At 43.1% G+C, this 26,894-nt stretch overlaps 1 protein-coding gene across 2 annotated transcripts in view; it reads right to left on the bottom strand.

The window, feature by feature from the left end:
- LOC129830228 (TOX high mobility group box family member 2-like) overlaps positions 1 to 26,894 on the bottom strand; it is a 127,027-nt gene that overhangs the window by 52,469 nt on the left and 47,664 nt on the right. Inside the window, exon 2 of one of the 2 annotated variants that reach the window (XM_055892622.1) lies at positions 14,342 to 14,437. The exons of the other annotated variant lie outside the window; for it this stretch is intronic. Coding sequence (XP_055748597.1) covers positions 14,342 to 14,437 — 96 coding nt within the window. The remainder of the gene's footprint in view (positions 1 to 14,341; positions 14,438 to 26,894) is intronic. 2 annotated transcript variants of the gene reach the window in all.

Consider the following 26,894-nt stretch of genomic DNA (forward strand, 5'->3'; position numbering starts at 1 on the left):
CCCAGGTTCCATCCCATTCTGTGTCACAACCGGCCGTGATCGGGAGTCCCATAGGGTGGCGCACAATTGGCCCAGCATTCGGTCGTCAGTTGAACGGTGCTTCCTCCAACACATTGCTGTGGGTTAAGCGTGCAAGTGTTAAGAAGCGCAGTTTAGGTGGGTCATGTTTGCGAGTACGCCTGACTCGCCCTTTGCCTCCCAAGCCCGTTGGGGAGTTGCAGCGATGAGACAAGATTGAAATTGGGAATAAAAAAGGGGGTACAAAATGTATTTTATAAATAAATAAGCAAGAGCGAGCGAGAGAAGTAGTGATGGCTCTACGGGAGGCAAGGAGCGTGAGTCTAATGACTTTGTCACATTCACTAAACCTTGTTGCGGTGGCTTCGGTAATTACTGTTCGTCAGTGGGGCGGTAATTAGTTGAGCCGAGTGACAAGCGTTGGGCTTCCCCTGTGGGAATGTTCATACCGTGTGTTTGTGTGCATGTGTGTACTGTTTCTGTGTGTGTGTGTGTGTGTGTGTGTGTACACTGTCTCTGTGTGCGTGCGTGTATGAGTGCTGTTGAAGTTAGGTGATTCATGTCTCTCACAGGTAGGTAATAAGGAGTGTTCTAGTCATGGAGAGAACACTTGCTGCAGGTGCCAAAACACTGCTAAGTATGTTTTAATAAAGGATTAATACACAAGGGGGCGTGATTTATTGTGGTTTTAGAACTGCTGTGCTGTGGTCATACAGTAGGTATGAGACGAAGCCAAGGCTTCGCACGCCTCTTGGCCAATCAGATTGCATGGCAGAATGTTATGATATGGCCCTAAATGCCTAAAACTGGACGTACTATAGCGCTATGTTGTTGAAGCTATGTTGTTTTAACTACAGTATGCTGCTATGGTTATCTTAACTGACTGGTCACTACTTAGCAACCCCTGTGAAAGATACTCAGACACAGGCCCGTTTAAGGGCTCTGGGCCAGATAGATCAAGCGTCTCAGAGTAGGAGTGCTGATTTGGGATCAGTTTAGCATTTTTGTTCACAATTAATAAGATTACATTGACAGGGAGGACCTGATCCTAGATCAGTACTACTATTAAGTTGGAATCGTCCTGCCTATCTGAGGAAAGATTGATGGTAGTGTGCTCAATCACAATAGTCAATGGTGGAAAAAGTACCCAATAGTCATACTTGAGTAAAAGTAAAGATAAAAGTAAAAAGGTAAAAGTAACTTAATAGAAAATGACTCAAGTAAAAGTAAAAGTCACCCAGTAAAATTCTACTTGAGTAAAAGTCTAAATGTATTTGGTTTAAAATATACTTAAGTATCAAAAGTAAAATTATAAATCATTTTAAATTCCTTAAATCAAGCAAAGTAGATGGCACCATTTAAAAAACATATTTGTTTAGGACAGTCAGTGGCACACCAACATTCAGATATCATTTACAAACAAAGCATGTGTGTTTAGTGAGTCCGTCAGATCAGAGGCAGTAGCGATGACCAGGGATGTTCTGTGATAAGTGCGTGAATTGGACAATTTAAGCATTCTAAGCATTCAAAATGTAATGAGTACTTTGGGTGTCAAGGAAAATGTATGGAGTAAAAAGTACAATATTTCATAAGGAATGTAATGAAGTAAAAGTAAAAGTAGTCAAAAATATAAATAGTAAAGTAAAGTACAGATACCCCAAAAAACTACTTAAGTAGTACTTTAAAGTATTTTTACTTAAGTACTTTACACCAGTGACGATAGTCATCTAAAGACTCATCTTTTAAGAATTGGAAAAGTTCACAAAGCCCAAACTGAGAACACTACAAAAGAATAAGATGGTTGCAATTGTGATGGTGAAAAAAGTGTTATAAATATATTCCCTGTGCAACCTTAGACTCTCCATAGCACTCAGCTCTGTAGTGAAGCGGTTTGATAAACCTTGGACTCTCCATAGCACTCAGCTCTGTAGTGAAGCGGTTTGATAAACCTTGGACTCTCCATAGCACTCAGCTCTGTAGTGAAGCGGTTTGATAAACCTTGGACTCTCCATAGCACTCAGCTCTGTAGTGAAGCGGTTTGATAAACCTTGGACTCTCCATAGCACTCAGCTCTGTAGTGAAGCGGTTTGATAAACCTTGGACTCTCCATAGCACTCAGCTCTGTAGTGAAGCGGTTTGATAAACCTTGGACTCTCCATAGCACTCAGCTCTGTAGTGAAGCGGTTTGATAAACCTTGACAGTGATCTCACCGCCCATCGGGTAATACAGACAGTTCATAGACACATATCAACGCCAGCTCTCAAACTGCTGTGTAAGTATATTGAAAGTCATGAAGAAGAGCCAATGTTTATTGTTTATTGACAAAAGTCATTCTTTGCATAGCGCATGTAAAAGGGAACAGACAGACAGCAATGAAAACATGATCAAACTAGACAGCATTCCATTTCAAATTCCAGAGATGTGGAGATACTTTGCGATTCAGTGTGTGGTATTTTCCGAGCCAGAAGACATGGACTGAAGGTTTACTACCTAGATAAACAGAAGAAAAATATCAGGGAACACAAATGGGCCACTACAATTAGCTAAGAAAGTATGTCCTGAGAGCACTAATGGATACAATTCCTGAGGGTGAACGAAAACATCCACAATGGAAGACATTAAAAACAATTTCATAAGAGGAGAGAGTGGTAAATAAAGAGAGAGAGAGACGTGATAGATACAGCGCCTTCAGAAAGTATTCACACCCCTTGACTTTTTCCACATTTTGTTGTGTTACAGTCTGAATTTCAATGGTTTACATTTAGATTTTTTTCACCGGTCTACACACAATAGCCCATAACGTCAAAGTGGAATTAATAAAAAATAAGTATTCAACCCCATTTGTTATGGCAAGCCTAAATATGTTCAGGAGTAAAAATGTGTGTAACAAGACAAAATAAGTTGCATGGACTCACTCTGTGTGCAATAATAGTGTTTAACATGATTTTTTAATGAATACCTCATCTCTATAGACCACAAATACAATTACAGTGGGGCAAAAAAGTATTTAGTCAGCCACCAATTGTGCAAGTTCTCCCACTTAAAAAGATGAGAGGCCTGGAATTTTCATCATAGGTACACTTCAACTATGACAGACAAAATGAGAGAAAAAAAGCCCGAAAATCACTTTATAGGATTGTTAATGAATTTATTTGCAAATTATGGTGGAAAATAAGTATTTGGTCAATAACAAAAGTTTATCTCAATACTTTGTTATATACCCTTTGTTGGCAATGACAGAGGTCAAATGTTTTCTGTAAGTCTTCACAAGGTTTTCACACACTGTTGCTGGTATTTTGGCCCATTCCTCCATGCAGATCTCCTCTAGAGCAGTGATGTTTTGGGGCTGTTGCTGGGCAACACAGACTTTCAACTCCCTCCAAAGATTTTCTATGGGGTTGAGATCTGGAGACTGGCTAGGCCACTCCAGGACCTTGAAATGCTTCTTATGAAGCCACTCTTTTGTTGCCCGGGCGGTGTGTTTGGGATCAGTGTCATGCTGAAAGACCCAGCCATGTTTCATCTTCAATGCTCTTGCTGATGGAAGGAGGTTTTCACTCAAAATCTCACGATACATGGCCCCATTCATTCTTTCCTTTACATGGATCAGTCGTCCTGGTCCCTTTGCAGAAAAACAGCCCCAAAGCATGATGTTTCCACCCCCATGCTTCACAGTAGGTATGTTGTTCTTTGGATGCAACTCAGAATTCTTTGTCCTCCAAACACGACGAGTTGAGTTTTTACCAAAAAGTTATATTTTGGTTTTATCTGACCATATGACATTCTCCCAATCTTCTTCTGGATCATCCAAATGCTCTCTAGCAAACTTCAGACGGGCCTGGACATGTACTGGCTTAAGCAGGGGGACACGTCTGGCACTGCAGGATTTGAGTCCCTGGCGGCGTAGTGTGTTACTGATGGTAGGCTTTGTTACTTTGGTCCCAGCTCTCTGCAGGTCATTCACTAGGTCCCCCTGTGTGGTTCTGGGATTTTTGCTCACCGTTCTTGTGATCATTTTGACCCCACGGGGTGAGATCTTGCGTGGAGCCCCAGATCGAGGGAGATTATCAGTGGTCTTGTATGTCTTCCATTTCCTAATAATTGCTCCCACAGTTGAATTCTTCAAACCAAGCTGCTTACCTATTGTAGATTCAGTCTTCCCAGCCTGGTGCAGGTCTACAATTTTGTTTCTGGTGTCCTTTGACAGCTCTTTGGTCTTGGCCATAGTGGAGTTTGGAGTGTGACTGTTTGAGGTTGTGGACAGGTGTCTTTTATACTGATAACAAGTTCAAACAGGTGCCATTAATACATGTAACGAGTGGAGGACAGAGGAGCCTCTTAAAGAAGAAGTTACAGGTCTGTGAGAGCCAGAAATCTTGCTTGTTTGTAGGTGACCAAATACTTATTTTCCACCATAATTTGCAAATCAATTCATTAAAAATCCTACAATGTGATTTTCTGGATATTTTTTTCTCATTTTGTCTGTCATAGTTGAAGTGTACCTATGATGACAATTACAGGCCTCTCTCATATTTTTAAGTGAGAGAACTTGCACAATTGGTGGCTGACTAAATACTTTTTTGCCCCACTGTATCTGTAATGTCCCTCAGTTAAGCAGTGAATTTCAAACACAGATTCAAACACCAGTGAGGTTTTTCAATGCCTCACAAAGAAGAGAACCTATTGGTAGATGGGTAAAAACACAAAAAGCAGACATTGAATATCATTTTGAGCATGGAGAAGTTAATAATTGCACTTTGGATGGTGTATCCATACACCCAGTCACTACAAAGATACAGGTGTCTTTCCTAACTCAGTTACCGGAGAGGAAGGAAACCGCTCAGGGATTTCACCATGTGGCCAATGATGACTTTAAAACATTTACAGAGTTTAATGGCTGTGATAAGAGAAAACTGAGGATGGATCAAGAACATTGTAGATACTCCACAATGCTAACCTAATTGACAGAGTGAAAAGAAGGTAGCCTGTACAGAATTGTACATCCATGCATCCTGTTTGCAACAAGGCACTAAGGTAATACTACAAGAAATGTGGCAAAGCAATTCACTTTTTGTTCTGAATACAAAGTGATATGTTCGGGGTAAATCCAATATAATACATTATTGAGTACCACTCTCCATATTTTCCACCATAGTGGTGGCTGCATCATGTTATGTATATGCTTATAATCGTTAAGGCCTGGGGAGTTTTTCAGGATAAAAAATTATCTGACTGGAGCTAAGTACTGGCAAAATCCTAGAGGAAAATTTAGTTCAGTCTGCTTTCCACCAAACACTGGGTGCTTAATTCATCTTCAGCCTGGACAATAACCTAAAACACAAGGCCAAATCTACACTGGAGTTACTTACCAAGACAGTGAATGTTCCTGAGTGGCCGAGTTATAGTCTTGACTTAAATCTGCTTGAAAATCTATGGCAAGACCTGAAAATGGTTGTCTTGCAATGATCAACAACCAATTTGACAGAGCTTGAAGAATTTAGAAAAAAATAATGGGCAAAGATTGCACAATCCAGGTGTGGAAAGCTCTTAGAGACTTACCCATAAAGACGCACAGCTGTAATCGCTACCAATGGAGATTCTAACATGTATTGACCCAGGAGGTTGAATACTTATCTAACTAAGATATATTAATGTTTTATTTGTCTTTTTTAAATTTTTACAAACGTTAAATAAAAAAAAATCCACTTTGACATTACAGAGTATTTTGTGTAGATCGTTGACAGAAAATGGAACTGTAGATAGATAGAAAGATGAGTTACAGACAGAGCAATAGAAAGAGAGAGAGAGAGAGAGAGAAAGAGAGAGAGAGAGACAGGTTGTGTCCGAATACCAATACTTGCGTTTTAAATAGTAGGCATTTTTGGGATGCGAAAATAGTGTGTGAAATTTCTCAAATGTAGTATGTTTTAAATGCCAGGATGTCATACTGTTTCGGTTTTCATCTAGTACGAATTCACTGCATGCTATTGAGGAAGAGAATCGTCTATTCATAACCATAATCAGATTAGGGGATGTGCTGTACCAAAATTATTGAATGGCGGGAAACAACGCAATTCCACATTAGATGACGCATGTTGATATTTGTAGCTTACTGCACACATTTTTACCAAACAGTGTGTTCTAAATAGTACGTTGTTTGATTAGTACACAATATGCAGTTTTAGTAAATAGTAGGCACATGGATTTCAGACACGGCCAGGGAGAAAGAAAGATACAGAGAAAGGAAGAAAGAGAGGGAGAGAAAGAGAGGGATTCACAATTTACACCAAATTATTGCTAGTAATGACTGGGGAAGGAGCAGTGGCCCGAAGCAATGGTTGGTTAATGATGCATTTCAAGGAAACCTTGTGAGGATCTACTTGCTTATTCTAATGAAAACATTAATATTCGTCCCTATAGATTCACCACCCAGACACAAATAAGATGTCTTAATGACACCTCAGTTTCTTGTCTCCAAGAATATATTCAACATATTTTAGCACGGCACAAAACACAATCATAATTATTTTGGGGGTCAAAAGTTTGGACACACCTACTCATTCAAGTTATTATTATTATTATTTTTATTTTGATATACTATTTTCTACATTGTAGAATAATATTGAAGACATCAAAACTATGAAATAACATATTGAATCATGTAGTAACTAAAAAACTGTTAAACAAATCAAAATATATTTTAGATTCTTCAAAGCAACCACCCTTTCCCTTGATGACAGCTTTGCACACTCTTGGCATTCTCTCAACCAGCTTCATGAGGTAGTCACCTGGAACACCTTGTTAAAAGTTCATTGCATTTATTATTATTATTGAGCCAGTCAGGTAGTATACAGAAGATAAACGAGAACAGTTGAAATGCCAAGCACCTATATTCTGTTCACTTTGAATAGGTAAGATATGTTCAGACATTTATCTTGATGAAATCATAGGCCTATCTCCTTTCAAAACCGCACAACATACATTATGTGAACAACACCTTGATCAATGAGTGATACAGGGTGATATAATTGTTTCATGAAAGCCTCTCCAGTACATCAACATAGGAGTTTAATTTCATCTATCAAAAACCCCTGTAGTCGGCAATTACATAAAGAGGTGAGGCTGGAAGAGACTCAGTCTGGTCTCATGTCAGGTCTCACAGTACAGTCAACAAATACACAAACTTTTAGATCCTTTTACCCTCTTCTTTTGAAAAATGGATACAAAATGTAAGTCTTTATCTGTGTAATCACAGTCTTGTCTTTTCAACACTGACTTGGGACGATATCTGACGTTCAAATTGAATCCAACCGACTACCAATCAACCAGCAAAAGGCCCCAATACAACAGAAAAAGGTCAGCCATTTTGTGGTTCAACATGGCTGCACATATATTCCAATGTAAGGCTTTTTCTCTGCTCTGCTAGCTCTCCTTGCGCTGCCTCTCTCCCTTTTAAAATGCCAATTTATCCTCGGCAGAATGCTATCAGCGCAGCCATTACTCCACATTCACTGCAGAATCCTCTCTCTCTCTCCCTCTCCCGCTCTTTCTCCCTCCCTCTCCAGTGGGCCCCGGCAGTGCTTCCCCATTTCCGGTCTAATTGTGCATTCGGCCTAGACAAGGGGCTCATTAAGCAGTAATTACACACATGTTGTTTTTGGGAAACATCTCAATTTGGATTGCTTTGCATGGTAATTGTTCAGCAGGGACCGCCACTTGCAATGTTTCCCAGTGTGACATGTGGTGGAGAGAAAAAGAGAGAGAGAGAGACAGGGAGAGTGAGGGAGAGTGTGTATGAGAGATAGAGTGAGAGAGAAATAGGGAGAGAGAGAACAGCATTGTAAATACAACCCATATTTATGTTTATTTATTTTCCCTTTTGTACTTTAACTATTTGCACATAATATGACATTTAAAATTTATTTGTAATGAGTGTAATGTTTCCTGTTAATTTTATTGTTTTTTCACTTTTCTTTATAATCTACTTCACTTGCTTTGGCAATGTTAACAAATGGGGAGAGGGAGACGGGGAGAAAGAGAGACAGGGAGGAACAAAGATGGGAGACGGTGAGAGAGACAGAGACGGGGAGAGAGAGAGAGGGGGAGAGAGAGAGACGGGGAGGGAGAGACGGGGAGGGAGTGAGAGACGGGGAGAAAGAGAAATGGGGAGAGAAAGCGAAACGGGGAGAGAGCGAGAGAGAGATGGGGAGAAAGAGAGGTAGTCAGAACTAGGTCAGGCCTTACCATCATCGATGAGCATGGAGCTTCAAAAATAATGAACTTCAACTTTAACTATTTGCACATAATAACATTTAAAATGTCTTTATTCTTTTGGAACTTTTGTGAGTGTAATGTTTCCTGTTAATTTTATTGTTTATTTCACTTTTCTTTATAATCTACTTCACTTGCTTTGGCAATGTTAACAAACAGGGAAAGGGAGACGGGGAGAAAGAGAGAGACGGGGAGAGATAGAGAGACAGGGAGAGGGAGACGGGGAGAAAGAGCAACAGGGAGGCAGGGAGGGAGGGAGAGAGAGACAGCGAGCGAACCGGAGAGAGAGAAAAACAGATGGGGAGAGAGAGAGAGAGAGAGAGAGAGAGAGAGAGAGAGAGAGAGAGAGAGAGAGAGAGAGAGAGAGAGAGAGAGAGAGAGAGAGAGAGAGAGAGAGAGAGAGAGAGAGAGAGAGAGAGAGAGAGAGAGAGAGAGAGAGAGAGAGAGAGAGAGAGAGAGAGAGAGAGAGAGAGAGAGAGAGAGAGAGAGAGAGAGAGAGAGAGAGAGAGAGAGAGAGAGAGGGGGGGAGGTATTGAGAGACGGGGAGAAAGAGAAATGGGGAGAGAGAGCGAAACGGGTAGAGAGCGAGAGAGAGATGGTGAGAAAGAGATGGAGCGAACTGGGAAAGAGAGCGAGAGAGATTGGGAAAGAGAGAGAAGGGGAGAGAGAGAGGTAGTCAGAACTAGGTCAGGCCTTGCCATCATCGATGAGCATGGAGCTTGAAAAATAATGAACTCACGAGGTGGAAGTAATGTTAACTAGCTTATACATGTAATATTTACAGAGATGTAATTGTGGAACACAATGTTGCTGTCTTTTCATCTTGGCCTGCGCGATTGTTCAATGTTATATTATTTCCTCTTGAATATCAACACAACTATCCCATAGACCTGGCTTAAAACTTTATTTACAATCCTTACAAATACTTTATCTGGCTTTGTTTGAGCTCGCCTGGCGCAATGGAACCAATAGAGTAGTTGCAAAAGTGCTAACACTTGGTACTCCAATCAGGTCAAACTAAACGCTCAAAGTATTTGAAGATTTCAAATAGTTTTCAAACCCAGGTCTGCTATCCCACCATTACACTAAATAACCCATTCCTCTTGGTGGGCTAGCCAAGCGTGAAACACAAACACCTTGCATAGCCCTACATTACATGACTTCACATTTGACCTTGCAGTATAGGCCTACTGCTGAATGGCAGTAAGAAAACAAATAGGCCAATCGACCAGACCACTCAACTGGGTTGTATTTGAGGCACCAATCAGAAAAAGGACTGAAAAACTGAAGGCGTTATGGCGACAAGTTGAATGAAGCAAAGTGTTACTGAAATCTCAATCACAGGCGAGGTGGTCTCTGAACCATTAACATTGGTGGCTACAATGTGTCGCAGTTTACCATGGAAGAAGGAAAATATTTTTGACAGTGATTTATTTTCTGTCAATTTATATAAGACAATCTATAAAGAGCGAGTGTATGATACTTGTGACTTTAAAAGCTTTTGCCAGTACAGTACACTAACTCTCTAAAAATAATTCTCTCACCGAGCGGAATTAACAAGCACTGCTCAGCCATTCTGTGAAGAACGGGGTGCGGTGGAGGGACTCATGCAATATGCATGTCGGTTTGAGCACCCCTACTCCTCCATCTTCCTCTTCTCCCTTTCTTTTTCTGTGCAATTAACTAAAGGTCCTCGCCAGCTTCAACCTGAAACAATTCCTGAAACAATGCGTGACTGAGTTTTGAGAGGGCCCAACCTGTCACAAAGAAAAGAAAGAGACATAAATAAATAAATAAAAATGTTTTATTGCACACACACGAACACACACACACACACACACACACGCACACGCACACGCACACACGCACACGCACAGGCACACACCCACACAGCCGTAAGCCCATAAAGAGTGCAGCCCGTGGCCATGGCGACACATGCTCTGTTGTCGTTAGATAAGGGGAAACAGGGCCTCTTCCTGTGTCTGACTGCTTGATCCTAACTACACAGACAGAGCTGGACCAGCACTGCTAGGTCAAATCCACCAACAGTGCCTTAAATCCACCTTTTGTTTTCTCCTCTCTACCACACAATTCATTTGCACGTGCAAATATTTATTTCTATACCTAGTACACAGATCTATATACAGATACATTACATGACCAAATGTATGTGGACACCTGCTCGTCCAACATGTCATTCCTAAATCATGGGCATTAATATGGAGTTGGTCGCTCCTTTGCTGCTATAACAGCCTCCACTCTTCTGAGAAGGCTTTCCCCTAGACGTTGGAACATTGCTGCTGGGACTTGCTTCCATTCCGCTACAAGAGCATTAGTGAGGTCGGGCACTGATGTTGGGAGATTAGGCCTGACTCGCAGTCGGCATTCCAATTCATCCCAAAGGTGTTCGATGGGGTTGAGGTCAGGGCTCTGTGCAGGCTAGTCAAGTTCCTCCACACCGATCTTGACAAACCATTTCTGTATGGACCTAGCTTTATCATTGGGGCATTGTCATTCTGAAACAGGAAAGGGCCTTCCCCAAACTGTTGCCACAAAGTTGGAAGAACATAATCGTCTAGAATGTCATTTTATGCTGAGGGGCCTAGCCCGAACCATGAAGAACAGCCCCAGACCATTATTCTCCTTCACCAAACTTTACAATTGGCACTATACATTCGGGCAGGTAGCGCTCTTCTGGCATCCGCCAAACCCAAATTCATCCGTCGGACTGCGAGATGGTGAAGCATGATTCATCACTCCAGAGAACGCGTTTCCACTGCTCCAGAGTCCAACAGCGGCGAGTTTGACACCACTCCAGCCGACGCTTGGCATTGCGCATGGTGATCTTAGGCTTGTGTGTGCGGCTGCTCAGCCATGGAAACCCATTTCATGAAGCTCCCAACGAATAGTTGCTGACGTTGCTTCCAGAGGCAGTTTGGAACTCGGTAGTGAGCGTTGCAACCGAAGACAGATGATTTTTACGCGCTACACGCTTCAGCACTGGCCGGTCCTGTTCTGTGAGCTTGTGTGGCCTTCCACTTCGCGGCTGAGACGTTGTTGCCCCTAGACGTTTCTACTTCACAATAACAGCACTTACAGTTGACCGGGGTAGCTCTAGTAGGGCAGAAATGTGACAAACTGACTTGTTGAAAAGGTGGCATCCTATGACTGTGCCACGTTGAAAGTCACTGAGCACTTCAGTAAGGCCATTCTCCTGCCAATGTTTGTCTATGGAAATTGCATGGCCGTGTGCTCGATTATATAGACCTGTCAGCAACAGGTGTGGCTGAAATAGCCGAATCCACAAATTTTAATGGGTGTCCAAATACTTTTTTATATATAGTCTATAATTAGCACTCAACACGAGTTAGTAGGGCAAGTGTCAAACTGTGTGGCATTATACCTGAATCCTACTACAATTTCAATGAAAAACTGTTTTAGCTAACCTTAGGGTCAAACTACTACCAGTAAGCAAGGTTGCCCTAATGCTCCAACAAATTGACTTGAAGACAACAATATTCAACTCTACGACAATAAATACAGAGACTCAAAGAGAATATATTCTGTTGGTAGCATTATTTGGTTGACACATCAATGCAGTGCTAACGCATAAAATAATGTTTTCATTCTAAAATATTGATAATTTAAAGAGCAAAAGAAGGATGACAAACAATGGAGGCGTGTTTTTACTGCAAATATGTAAAAAGAAAATGGCAGCCAGCTGAGACGGTTGTCATCCATCCACTTGCTGTTGCAGTCGAACCACCACAACACAGCCGAGGTTGAACAATAGAGAGATTGAAAGAGAGATTGAAGAGAAAGGCGCTATGGAATGGGGTTGGGTGGGGTGGCGCTAAATAAGGTCTTGTTTTCACTGTGAGCGCGTACAATAGGATAAAAATCTCCCGTTCAAGCAATGCTCACAGGTCAATAGTTGAAAGAAAGATGGAATCAGTTTTTGGAGATGTTTTTTTCTTTTCGCCCTATTTGATTTGGCCACTGTGACCATTTTCAACTCCAAGCTTTTAAACTCACTCCCATTATAAAAAATAATAATTTTACAATACTGGTGGATAGAGTTTGGAGTTAAGACAATAGTAGAGAAAAATATGTTCAAAACACAAGGACTAGACAAGATTGAAGCATAAAGAGTATCTAATTCAAAACTACTGCCATAGTTTAACAAAAGGCCTCAACAGCCCACAATAGGGGATATGAAATGTAAAATAGCTGTATAATAAATACTGTTTATATGCAGTGAGTCTTCTTGGTCTATGTTTGCAAGTATTTTATGTGTGTGAGGGTGCATGCATCTGTGTGTGCTTCTTCATGAGCTTGAGTGTCTGTTGCTTTGACAGTGTGAACAAGGATGTGTGTATACATGAGGGAAAGTGAACATGTGAGTAAAACAGACCATGTGAGTAAACGCCCCCCTGCGTCCCCTGGAAAATGTGTTTCACCCAATCTGTCTTTACCCATCCAGCCACCATGGCCTCTGACAGCCCACCTATTAACCTGTGTAGGGGGAAAACTTAGAATGAATAAGCAAAATATAACTAGCCTGCCACTCTAGTCTTAGCATGAACAGGGGATAAGGGGGCTTCCTTAGGTTCAACTGTGTTAGCTCATATACTGTAGTGTGGGCTAACCTGTGAACTATCAGAAACCTAAACATGAGCATGCATAGGGTAACAAGTGGAGAGGTAGATAAACACTGAACACAGACACTGAACGCCACACGCAAGCACACATGGACACACACACACACACACACACACACACACACACACACACACACACACACACACACACACACACACACACTGACACATAAAACAAACAATTGGTATATCTACAGAACCGATCCACAGACACACATTCAAATGTAACGGTAAGGTGCAGCCATGGAGGGGGAAAGGGATGGTGTGAGTGTGAGTGGGTGTCTGCCATTTCTTTGTTTGTGTGTGTGTGTTTGTGGGTGTATGTATGTGTGCACGTGTGTGTACACGTTTGTGTGCGTGTGTACACGTGTGTGTGTGCGCGCGCGTGTGTGTGTATGTGTCTGTGAGGTTTCTCTGGCAGGGTAGAGGATGTACAGCAGAACCCACTTTTAACTGAATCTGGCAAACAGCGATGGGGAGATGAAGGGCAGAGTGAATGTCACATTACCCCAGCTCTTTGCCTCTGCTCGCCGCAACATCAGATAACGGCAGTGGGGGGGGGGGGGCGGGCGTCAGTTTTTCTCTAGCATATAATTGGTTATCTGAATGCGATCTACTGCTCTCGTGCCTCCCTGCACCATATGAACGTATGAAAGAGAAAAGGAATAGAAAGAAGAGAAGGGAAAAAAGCGCAGCTGAAGTTTTGACTGTTCTGGCAACTAGAAATCATTACCAGCAAGGGAAGCGTATCAGTCTATTTACATCTCGGGCTTCTTTTCTCCCTGCATGGTTCCGTGTGAAAACAACCGAGAACAATCACGGGGGAAACATAAGGGATGGTTACATTGACTACTAGAGTGTTTGGAGTCTCGATGAGTACGGAGCAGTGTGTGTGTGCTTTAAATATGATTTCCATATTTACTATCAATGGGAACCCTCTAGAATATAAATCATTGGAGCACAAGAACAATATAAACATACTCTCAGGGCAACTTCCAGTGAGATGTACTACAAAAATGACCCGGCCGTATAAAACGTCACAAAGATCCTTTGAGAAATCCCTACATGTGTTTATGACCATGATATCCTATTAAATGTATAATAGACAACATAAGTAGAACATACAAGAGCATATTAGCTAACCTGCTACTTGTTCTCTATGGTAAATAAATAAATGGTGTGTGTACCTGCCCTGCATATAAGTGCCTCTGGGTTTGCTTGTTGGCATGCTGGAGGACCACTAATGTGCTAACTGTAGAGTCTAGGGAGTGTTAATTCATGGATCACAACCTTCTGAACCTACAAGGGGCTCAGTACCAACCCCTGGGGTACACCCTCTGGGGCTTTAGCATAGAGGTAGGACGTTAGGGGGGCCTCAGCCATATCTCACCCCAGCAGTGGGCAGTCTTTTCCCAGCTGGGTTGGAGCCTGGGGGTGGGGTACCGTGGAGGAGGTGAACACCTCTTCCACCCGCACCGTACCGGGCCTGTGGTGAGAGAGACAGGAGGTAGAGAGAGAACAGAAGGAGGGGGAGGAAAGGAGAGGGAAGCCCTTTAGATCGGCAATACAAGCAGGGCATTTTCAAAAGGAATATATCAAGCCCCAAAATATCCTCCCCTCTCTCACCCTTCCCTCCCCATGCATGCAGGGGGAGCCGAGGGGTAATGACATGGGTCTCAAACAGTGGTTCCATACAGTGCCACACTGCACGGGAAGAATGGAGCTTAATGAGCTGACATCCTCCGCCACCCCCTTACCGCCCTCTTCCCGGTGCCCCCCAATTCCCAGAAGAGTGTCGGGTTGAACACTGACACAGAGCCAAGGCTTTGGAGACTAGGGAAGAGCCATGGAGCTCCCAGGCCTCATAGTAGTGGCTGTCTGACCAAACTAGAACAGTCTATACGGGTTAGGATGAATGATGGGAAAGAGGGATCACTTTGAACTGTAACTAGAGAGGATACATAATCAAATGTACATACACAAACACACACACATGAGAACAAACACCTCACTCACAGGCACAAACACATTCACACACACACACACACACACACACACACACACACACACACACACACACACACACACACACACACACACACACACACACACACACACACACACACACACACACACACACACACACACACACACACACACATAAACAACCAAACCCACAAAAACACACATGAGAACACACACTACACATTCACAGACACACACATAGGCCTAAAATCACACACACACAACCACCACACATGCACAGACCAACACGTTTCATAATGTATGCACACCTCTGAGCACCACACTTACGCACATCTACCAACACAACACTGCTTTACTGTAAAGCAGTTTGGAACACAATTTGTGAAGCCGAGGCACACATACCGAAACCCGGGCCTCAAAACGTGGTGTGGCTGTGGCCTATCACCTTAAAGGACACTGCAAAATAACCAATCGAGGCATTGACAGCTCCCCCATTTCTCGTTTGTCACATGGTTTGTGGGTGAATAAAATGTTAAATAAAGTCTCAGCGGCCTTCTATGTTGCATCACCGGAAACTGAAGATGCCACCCCCACAATGGTACTGCTGAGACTCAATGTAAAAGTACTGTGGTGATACAAAGAGAGAATGCGAGAGACAAGGGAAAAAAACACGAGGCAAAGAGAGGTGAAACCTTCATAAAACTCATATGGGTTCGCAAACGGTTAAGAAATTAGCCTGGTGTTAGCTAATGTAAACAAACTCCATTTGCGAGATCCTCCCTGAGGTAAAAATGAAAGAAGAAAAAAAGACGCTGATTCACTCAGCGTTGGCAGAGGGTAGATGTGTTTGTTTGCCAGTGAGGCTTCCCCTAGGAGAGCTGGCGCGTGTGAGCCCTGGCTACTCATCTACCGGCCTGTCGCCTGCCTGGCTCAATGAGGAACTCCATTACCCCCTATTGGGAGAACAAGTGGATCAATCCAAGTGGGGCCCAAAATGGAAATCATTTTTAAGAAACTCTTCAAATACAATTTCTTTGAACCTTTGAAGAACGTTTTACTTGCAATGTTTGTATGATATGGTTACCTCTCATTATTTGAATGCACTTATTGTAGGTCTCTACGAACAAGAGTCTCCTTTATAACTAAAATATAAATGTTAAAAATAATGGGTGTAGTTAGAAATATAGAAGGCACAGGAGATAGAGGACATACCAAGCTATCCTCTGTACTAGACAAAGACGAGACAGCAACATCACATTTTATCAATTTGAAACAATATGGAGCTGATTGGGTTGTTTTAAAGGCCCATAGCGAATCTTTCTAGTGAGCAATTTAACGGAGGGCTGTACATTTTTATAATCCTAACTGGAAAGCCCTAGGAACACAAACTTTATAAAATAATAAGAGGCTAATTTCACCTTGGTGATACTCTTTCCAAGCCGCTCAATTATTTACAGTTAATGAATATTGCCTCGGGTTACATTTCTTTCAAAGTATCAAAGATCCCTATGAGACAGTAAATCATCTCTGTAAAATACTTCACTAGACCTTTTCAATTATACCCGGTTTAGCAAATATGACTAACACAAGCAGATGTTCGCTTCCATGTCATCTCTTTTCGATACCAGGCGACATATTGATGCTGGCCTTCTAGGCAGAGTTCCTCTGTCCAGTGTTTGTGTTCTTTTGCCCATCATAATCTTACATTTTTTTGGGCCAGTCTGAGATTTGGCTTTTTCTTTGCAACTCTGCCTAGAAGACCAGCATCCCGGAGTCGCCTCTTCACTGATGATGTTGAGACTGGTGTTTTGTGGGTACTATTTAATGAAGCTGCCAGTTGAGGACTTGTGAGGTGTCTGTTTCTCAAACTAGACACACAAATGTTCATGTCCCCTTACTCAGTTGTGCACCGGGGCCTCCCACTCTTTCTATTCTTGTTAGAGCCAGTTTGCGCTGTTCTGTGAAGGGAGTAGTACACAGCGTTGTATGAGATCTTCAGTTTCATGGCAAACTCTCGCCTTCATTTCTCAGAACAAGAATAGGCTGAAAAGTTTCGAAGAAAGTCCTTTGTTTCTAGCCATTTTGAGCCTGTAATCGAACCCATAAATGCTGATGCTCCAGATTCTCAACTAGTATAAAGATAGCCAGTTGTATTGCTTATTTAATCAGTAGCTGTGCTAACATAATGACAAAAGGGTTTTCTAATGATTAATTAGCCTTTTAAAATTATAAACTTGGATTAGCTAACACAACGTGCCATTGGAACACAGGAGTGATGGTTGCTGATAATGGGCCTCTGTACGCCTATGTAGATATTCCATAAAAAATCTGCCGTTTCCAGCTACAATAGTCATTGACAACATTAACAATGTCTACACCTTATTTCTGATCAATTTGATATTACTTTAATGGAGAAAAAAATGTGCTTTTCTTTAAAAAACAAGAATATTTCTAAGTGACCCCAAACCTTTGAACGGTAGTGTATATATATCACTGACTTAATAAAGCTGCATACAAACATGGTCTCTTTTTTGCTTTCTTAAGTAAGGCAGCTCCAAAATCCAGGTGTTTAAGCCCAGGCCAGTGCTTCTGTGTTGGGGCAAGCCAGCAGAAAATACGGAGCGTTGCGCCATGATTGGCTCAGTGTTCTGTCATTCATGGGGAAACTACGTCACCGCAAAGTCTAAGGGGAGACCTCGAGAATTCGAGCCCTTTGGGTATTGACATAGAAATACATTAGAAGTGCCCATCCAAGAAGGCTCAAGGTCATTGGGCACAGATAAAATTACGTCAAATCACGTTATATGTACAGTAGCTTCGATTGAACTGATCATGTCAACATCATACTTTCAAAATCTTAGCTAGCAGTCAGCATCATGAATCAAGTCAACAATCTACTGGCAAATCCTTTTCAATCCTTGTCATATGAAGATAAGTAATGAAGAGAAATTATAGATAAAACGTATCAGTGCTCATCGGCCATTGGACATTGTCACGTTCCTGACCTATTTATGTTAGTTTGTTATGTGTGTTAGTTGGTCAGGACGTGAGGTTGGGTGGGCATTCTATGTTTTCTGTTTCTGTGTTGGTTTTGGGTTGCCTGGTATGGCTATTAATTAGAGGCAGGTGTTTGGCGTTCCTCTAATTAAGAGTCATATTTAGGTAGGCGTTGTCACAGTGTTCGTTGTGGGTGATTGTCTTCCGTGTCTGTGTAATTGTTTGCACCATACGGGACTGTTACGGTTTGTTCGGTTTGTGTAGTCTAATTGTCCTATTTCGTGCGTTCTTCTTGTTTTGATGTAAGTTCGTCGTATAGGTCTGTCTTCACCGTTTTGTTGTTTTGTTAGTTTATACAAGTTCGTGTCTTTGTTAAATAAATATGTGTTCAAACTTCGCTGCGCCTTGGTTCCCTCAATACTCCTCCTTTTTGGTCGAAGAGGAGGAGGACCGCCGTTACAGAATCACCCACCAAATCTCCAGAACCAAGCAGCGGAGTAAATGGAGTAAGGGACAGGAAAAGAAGGAGGAATGGACTTGGGACGATATATTGGACGGGAAAGGTTGCTACACATGGGAGGAGATCCTGGCTGGTAGGGATCGCTTCCCATGGGAACAGCTGGAGGCACTGAGGAGAGCAGAGGCTACCGGAGAGAGGAACCGGAGTTATGAGGGAACGCGTCTGGCACGGAAGCCCAAAAAGCCCGTGAGTAACACCCAAAAATTTCTTGGGGGGGGGGGGGGTAGTGGGCCAAGGGCAGGTAGGAGACCTGCGCCCACTTCCCAGGCTTACCGTGGAGAGCGGGAGTACGGGCAGGCGCCGTGTTACGCAGTAGAGCGCACGGTGTCTCCTGTACGAGTGCATAGCCCAGTGCGGGTTATTCCACCTCCCCGCACTGGTAGGGCTAGATTGGGTATTGAGCCAGGTGTCATGAGGCCGGCTCAACGCGTCTGGTCTCCAGTGCGTCTCCTCGGGCCGGCATACATGGCACCTGCCTTACGCATGGTTTCCCCGGTTCGCCTACATAGGCCGGTGCGGGTTATTCCACCTCCCCGTACTGGTCGGGCGACCGGGAGCATTCAACCAGGTAAGGTTGGGCAGGCTCAATGCTCAAGAGTGCCAGTACGCCTCCACGGTCCGGTATTTCCGGCGCTACCTCCCCGCCCCAGCCTAGTACCTACAGTGCCTACACTACGCACTAGGCTACCAGTGCATCTCCTGAGCCCAGTTCCTCCTCCACGCACTCTCCCTGTAGTGCGTGTATCCAGTTCGGTGCCTCCAGTTCCGGCACCACGCACTAAGCCTCCTGTGCGTCTCCAGAGCCCTGTACACACTGTTTCTTCTCCCCCTACTAATCCTGATGTGCTTGTCCTCAGCCCGGTGTCACCAGTGCCGGTACCACGCACCAGGTATAGAGTGGGCTTTGAGAGTACAGTGTGCCCTGTCCCTGCTCCCCGCACTAGTATGAAGGTGCGTGTCCTTAGCCCGGTGCCTCCAGTTCCGGCACCACGCACCAGGTCTACAGTGCGCCTTATCCGGCCAGAGCCATCCGTCTCACCAGCGCCATCTGAGCCATCCGTCTCACCAGCGCCATCTGAGCCATCCGTCTCCCCAGGGCCATCTGAGCCATCCGTCTCCCCAGCGCCGTCTGAGCCATCCGTCTGCCATGAGCCTGCAAAGCCGCCCGTCTGCCATGAGCCTGCAAAGCCGCCCGTCTGCCATGAGCCTACAGAGCCGTCCACCAGACAGGAGCCGCTAGAGCCGCCCGCCAGACAGGAGCCGCTAGAGCCGCCAACCAGACAGGATCTGCCAGAGCCGCCAACCAGACAGGATCTGCCAGAGCCGCCAACCAGACAGGATCTGCCAGAGCCGCCAACCAGACAGGATCTGCCAGAGCCGCCAACCAGACAGGATCTGCCAGAGCCGCCAACTAGACAGGATCTGCCAGAGCCGCCAACCAGACAGGATCTGCCAGAGCCGCCAGCCAGCCATGAGCGTCGAGAGCCGTCAGCCTGCCATGAGCGTCGAGAGCCGTCAGCCTGCCATGAGCGTCGAGAGCCGTCAGCCTGCCATGAGCGTCGAGAGCCGTCAGCCTGCCATGAGCGTCGAGAGCCGTCAGCCAGCCATGAGCGTCGAGAGCCGTCAGCCTGCCATGAGCGTCCAGATTCGTCAGTCAGCCAGGAGCTGCCCTTCAGCCAGAAATGTCTATATACCCAGAACTGCCCCTCAGTCCAGAGCTGTCTCTCTGTCCGGAGCTGCCTTTCAGTCCGGAGTTGCCCCTCTATTATGATCTCCCTCTCTTTCTTGATCTACCTCTTTATTCTTATCTGTCCCTCTGTCTTGATTTATTCCTCTGTCCCGGTGCTGTCCCTGTCATGGATGTTACAAAGAGGATTTTGTGGGATATGGGTGGACATTTTTAGGGGTAGATGGAGGTTGGGATTGACTATGGTGGGGTGGGGACCTCGCCCGGAGCCTGAGCCACCACCGTGGTTAGATGCCCACCCAGACCCTCCCCTAGACTTTGTGCTGGTGCGCCCGGAGTTCGCACCTTATGGGGGGGGTTTATGTCACGTTCCTGACCTATTTATGTTAGTTTGTTATGTGTGTTAGTTGGTCAGGACGTGAGGTTGGGTGGGCATTCTATGTTTTCTGTTTCTGTGTTGGTTTTGGGTTGCCTGGTATGGCTCTTAATTAGAGGCAGGTGTTTGGCGTTCCTCTAATTAAGAGTCATATTTAGGTAGGCGTTGTCACAGTGTTCGTTGTGGGTGATTGTCTTCCGTGTCTGTGTAATTGTTTGCACCATACGGGACTGTTACGGTTTGTTCGGTTTGTGTAGTCTAATTGTCCTATTTCGTGCGTTCTTCTTGTTTTGATGTAAGTTCGTCGCATAGGTCTGTCTTCACCGTTTTGTTAGTTTATACAAGTTCGTGTCTTTGTTAAATAAATATGTGTTCAAACTTCGCTGCGCCTTGGTTCCCTCAATACTCCTCCTTTTCGGTCGAAGAGGAGGAGGACCGCCGTTACAGACATAAACTTTACACAAGAAGTTGGGAATCGCAAATTCAACAATGAGTGGTTTGGAAGGAAGTGAGCACAACAAGGTGAGTCCAAAAATGTATTGTATGCTGCTGCATAATTTATGTAATATGCCAGGGAGATATGTATACTGTAGCTAAGAAAGTAATACGAAGCGTATGTGGTGTAGAAAACTGTTAGTAGCCCATGTGCCTCACACTAATAATTTGGTCCCTTTTTCCCTCTTTCGCCTACTGTTCTGACTTGGTGGTGCACGTGCACTGTAGCCTATAGCCTGATTTAGAGAAATGTAATCATTGAATATTGTCTGCTTATATGGCCCGTTATTTATCCTACGGGTCTAACTTGGTGTACAGGGAGAATACTGTAAGAACGGCCCATGTTCTGAATTCGGTCTCTGTACATTTCAAAAGTGTTGAACAAATAGTTATATTGACAACGTCCATCCTAGCTCGCTCATTAATGCCTTAATCGAAATTACAGATTGCCTCTTATCCGCTCGTCATTCCCTTATGTCATAGTTTGCACATTTACCTGTTTTTTTAAATGTATTTAACATTTATTTAACTAGGCAAGTCAGTTAAGAACAAATTCTTATTTACAATGACAGTCTACCAGGGAACAGTAGGTTCATCAATACCAGTATACCACCGAGTAGGTTAACTCAGATGTTTAACTTGTCCGCTCTGGGATTCAATCCAGCAACCTTTTGGTTACTGGCCCAATGCTCTAAGGCTACCTACCGCCCAATGGTGGTTTCAAATGTGGTTTCAATTGTCAGTAGAAACCACATTTATTTAAACAAGTCAGCCATATCAGCTATGTTTTTTTTAAAGGCAGTACTGTTTCACTGCCAGACAAGGCTCTGCTGATAGCCAGGTGTAGCAGTGGTAAGGTGTTGGTACTGCTGTTGGGACTCTTCTGTTGTGACAGCTTTATGTTGGCCCTAACAGTTTGTGGGCACCGTTATAGCGCAATTAATGTATTGTTAAGTGTTGTGGCTTTGCTGACATGCATAATTTGTTTTTGCCCCACCAAGATTTACATGCTCAAATCGCCGCTGTTCCTGTCACTCAAACTCTAATTCAAATGCTACATCCTGTGCAGCGGCCAATTCAATTGCGAGTTCAACTCATGAGTTGAACTCATTCCAAAATTCTGAATTAAGCACAACCCTGGCACACATACTATTTGAAATAATTTCAAATACTTTATCTGTGCTTGATTGAGATAGTGTGGCTTATCTGACCAACAGAACAATCCCAATGACCATAACAACTTCAATTAGAGAGGAATCCAGCCCCTCGTGGACCAATGAAGTGAATGATGCTGTAATGTCTTACAGTATCTTTTCATACAGCTACTTTTCTTTGGGGAACCTGCGGCTCTCTTCACTGAAGTGTTTGTAACATGTTTGCAATGTGCAAAACGTCATAATAATGAGTGACAAAGTTATGTCAGTAGGACTGGGTGGTATACCGGTATTGATGCACGGACCGGTTTGAGTTTTTACTTTACTTTCTAATAACAGTATTTGAATGTTTGGTTTGTTAAATGTGATGTGCCGTGTGTAACATCAATTTTTATATTTTACTAAGGTACTTGACTCATCTCTCTCCATGCCGCTTTCCACACAGACCTAGCCCCACTCAAGGAGCGCATTTGTTTTTTCTCAACCACGAGACACTTGCGTTCAGTCTGCATGGTCAATGCAGCACATGCAACAACATTGATGACAAGATGCTGTTTTTACTTTGCTTCTTAATATAAGTCCACTAGCATACTATAATTACACTATTAGTTTGTGTTTCTTACATCTACAAACAGCTAGATTGTATTTTCTTAGTAAGTTGGGTCTAAATCTTGTTAGCTGCTAATGCTAATTGCTAGCTAGCTAATAAATGTACTGAATCAGAGCAAACGTAATTAGCTATACAGCCTGATAATACCAGTGATGGTGTAGACGTAAATCAGCATATTGTTTGTGCAAACGTATCTTTTAAATCAAAGAGGAATACGCAAAGCAAGAAAATGTTCTTCTTCGTCTTCTTCTGTGGGTTTTATGGCGGACTACAACACAAAAAGATCTATTGCCGCCACCAACTGGACGGGTTGAAAAAACAAGGAAAATAAATATATCCTTACGTGATATGGAAAACTAACTTAATCCACCCAAATAAATCTCCATATCTTCCTTCTCAGGCTCTAGGGCCTGAAAGAGTGGTACGGCTTGTGACAATACTCCATGCAACTCATCCGCAGAGAGATCTTTCTGTCCCAGGAACCACTACGCCGCAGCCACAATGATATCGACCTCAATCTCTTTCACCCTTGTCGGGCATTCCAAAGACATGGCTTCATGGTTCCCACCACAATTGCAACATGTCACATTTTCAGCACTTTTAAAATACATGACATAGCCTGGTTCCTCTCTAGGTTTCTTCCTCGGTTCTGGCCTTTCTAGGGAGCTTTTCCTAGCCACCGTGCTTCTACACCTGCATTGCTTGCTGTTTGGGGTTTTAGGTTAGGTTTCTGTACAGCACCTTGTGACATCAGCTGATGTAAGAAGGGATTTATAAATACATTTGATTTGATTTGATGACATGCAAACACTTGAAACATGTCCAAAAGCTTTACAGTGATCCTGCTGCATTGGTCTTGGGATAAATGCTTAGTCTCTGTAGTTTATATACCTCAACTGCACTTGAGTAGGGAGCGACTCCATATCAAAAAACAAAAGAACTGATAGACTCTTCACTTTTTAATCATTCACAACCCGATTCATCCGATGTGCATGAATCACACCAGGAATATTTTTCATCTCTTCAACATTGACTTCCTATGAGACGCCAGATATTACCCCCTTGATGGATGCCCTGTTCTGAAGAGACACACACGACATGTCTAACTTCTCAAATCGGATGAGACGCAAAACACGTTCCTTCTGATCCTCAGAACAACAAAAAATCTAAACAAGCCGCCTCTCGTGATCCTCGGAGCCGTCACTTTTCCCAGCACTCTCTCCACCAGTTTGGCTGTCTCAAATGGATTCTTCAAGATTGGTAATCCAATCAGCTGCTCCTCATTAATAAACCGCACTCTTTCAAGATATGAAGGTCATTCTGAGGACTATACACTACTTGGATACGTTTTCCATTCTTTTGGACAATATTCCAATTCTCCTGTATTCTACAGCCATTAGATTCACAATCCACATCAGCGTCCGCTTCAACCATCTTAGATGCATGAAATTGTCGACGGTCAATCAGCGATTGATAAAAATACTCAGCCTTCTTATACGCTACCACAGCTGCAAGCTGATGCAAGAATAAGTTAGCTACATGAAGTAGCTAAGAGAAAACATTCAATGTAGCCAAAGATTATAGGGTAGCTGTTTAGTCCCCTTGCTTTTTTCAATCTTTACTAACGACATGCCACTGGCTTTGAGTAAGGCCAGTGTGTCTATGTACGCGGATGACTTAACACTATACACGACAAATACTACAGCGACTGAAATGACTGCAAAACTTAACAAAGAGCTGCAGTTAGTTTCGGAATGGGTGGCAAGGAATAAGATAGTCCTAAATATTTCCAAAACTAAAAAGCATTGTATTTGGGACAAATCATTCACTAAACCGTAAACCTCAACTACATCTCGTAATGAATAATGTGGAAATTGAGCAAGTTGAAGTGACTAAACTGCTTGGAGTAACCCTGGATTGTAAACGGTCATGGTCAAAACATATTGATACAACAGTAGCTAAGATGGGGAGAAGTCTGTCCACAATAAAGCGCTGCTCTGCCTTCTTAACAACACTGGCAGGTCCTACAGGCCCTGGTTTTGTCGCAACGAGACTACTGTTCAGTATGTGGTCAGGTGCCACAAAGAGGGACTTGGGAAAATTGCAGTTGGCTCAGAACAGGGCAGCAAGGCTGGTCCTAAAAAGTACACAGAGAGCTAACAATAATGACGTGCATGTCAATCTCTCATGGCTCAAAGTGGAAGAAAGATTGACTTCTTCATTACCTGTTTTTGTGAGAGGTGCTGAATAGCTGAATGTACCGAGCTGTCTGTTTAAAATACTAGCGCACAGCTCGGACACCCATGCATAAGACATGCCACCAGAGGTCTCTTCACATTCCCCAAATCCAGAACAGACTATGGGAGGCGCACAGTACTTGTCACGTTCCTGACCTGTTTTCTGTTGTTTTGTATGTGTGTGATGGTCAGGGCGTGAGTTTTGGGTGGGCAGTCTATGTTTTCTGTTTCTATGTTGGTTTTGGGTTGCCTGGTATGGCTCTTAATTAGAGGCAGGTGTTTTGCGTTTTCCTCTAATTGAGAGTCATATTAAGGTAGGGTGTTCTCACTGTTTGTTTGTGGGTGATTGTCTCCTGTGTCAGTGTCTGTATGTTACGCCACACGGGACTGTTCCGGTTTTTGTTAGTTAGTTCGTTTTATGTAGTCTGTTTTCCTGGTTCATGCGTTCTTCACGTTGTATGTAAGTTCGTGTCCAGGTCTGTCTACATTCGTTTATTTGTTTTGTAATTATTCAAGTGTTTGTCGTGTTTTTCCGTTTTGTCTATTAAATCATTATGTATTCACAACCCGCTGCATTTTGGTCAAATCCCTGCTACTCCTCCTCGTTTGAGGAGGAGGATTACGACACCCGTTACAGTACTACATAGAGCCATGACTACATGGAACTCTATTCCACATCAGGTAACTGATGCAAGCCGTAGAATCAGATTTAAAAAGCAGGTAAAAATAGATTGTAAATTAAAGATTAAAAAATCTAAAATAATTATTATTTTATTGATTGATTGACTATGACTTTTCAAATCACCCGGTATTGCTATCTGCATCATTAGTTCTAGATAAATGTTGCAATTCTTCAGCCATTCCTGGACTTGTGACCAAAAACTAGCTAAATATGGACAGTACCTAAATAAATGATCTAATGACTGCCTCCTCACAGCAAAATCTGCAGAGCAGGGAAGATTGTAGATATATAGATATATATATATATTAGAGGTCGACCGATTATGATTTTTCAACGCCGATACCGATACCGATTATTGGAGGACCAAAACAGGCCGATGCCGATTAATCGGCCGATTTAAAAAAAATTGTATTTATTTGTAATAATGACAATTACAACAACACTGAATGAACACTAATTTTAACTTAATATAATACATCAATCAAATCAATTTAGCCTCAAATAAAAAATGAAACATGTTCAATTTGGTTTAAATAATGCAAAAACAAAGTGTTGGAGAAGAAAGTAAAAGTGCAATATGTGCCATGTAAGAAAGCTAACGTTTAAGTTCCTTGCTCAGAACATGAGAACATATGAAAGCTGGTGGTTCCTTTTAACATGAGTCTTCAATATTCCCAGGTAAGAAGTTTTAGGTTGTAGTTATTATAGGAATTATAGGACTATTTCGATTTGTATTTCATATACCTTTGAATATTGGATGTTCTTATAGGCACTTAAGTATTGCAAGTGTAACAGTATAGCTTCCATCCCTCTCCTCGCCGCTACCTGGGCTCGAACCAGGAACACATCGACAACAGCCACCCTCGAAGCAGCGTTACCCATGCAGAGCAAGGGGAACAACTACTCCAAGTCTCAGAGCGAGTGACGTTTGAAACGGTATTAGCGCGCACCCCGCTAACTAGCTAGCCATTTCACATCGGTTACACCAGCCTAATCTCGGGAGTTGATAGGCTTGAAGTCATAAACAGCGCAATGCTTGAAGCATTGCGAAGAGCTGCTGGCAAAACGCACGAAAGTGCTGTTTGAATGAATGCTTACGAGCATGCTGGTGCCTACCATCGCTCAGTCAGACTGCTCTATCAAATCATAGACTTAATTATAACATAATAACATACAGAAATACGAGCATTAGGCCATTA

The sequence above is a fragment of the Salvelinus fontinalis genome, chromosome 31 (genome assembly GCF_029448725.1).
Source record: "Salvelinus fontinalis isolate EN_2023a chromosome 31, ASM2944872v1, whole genome shotgun sequence".
Lineage (NCBI taxonomy): Eukaryota > Metazoa > Chordata > Actinopteri > Salmoniformes > Salmonidae > Salvelinus > Salvelinus fontinalis.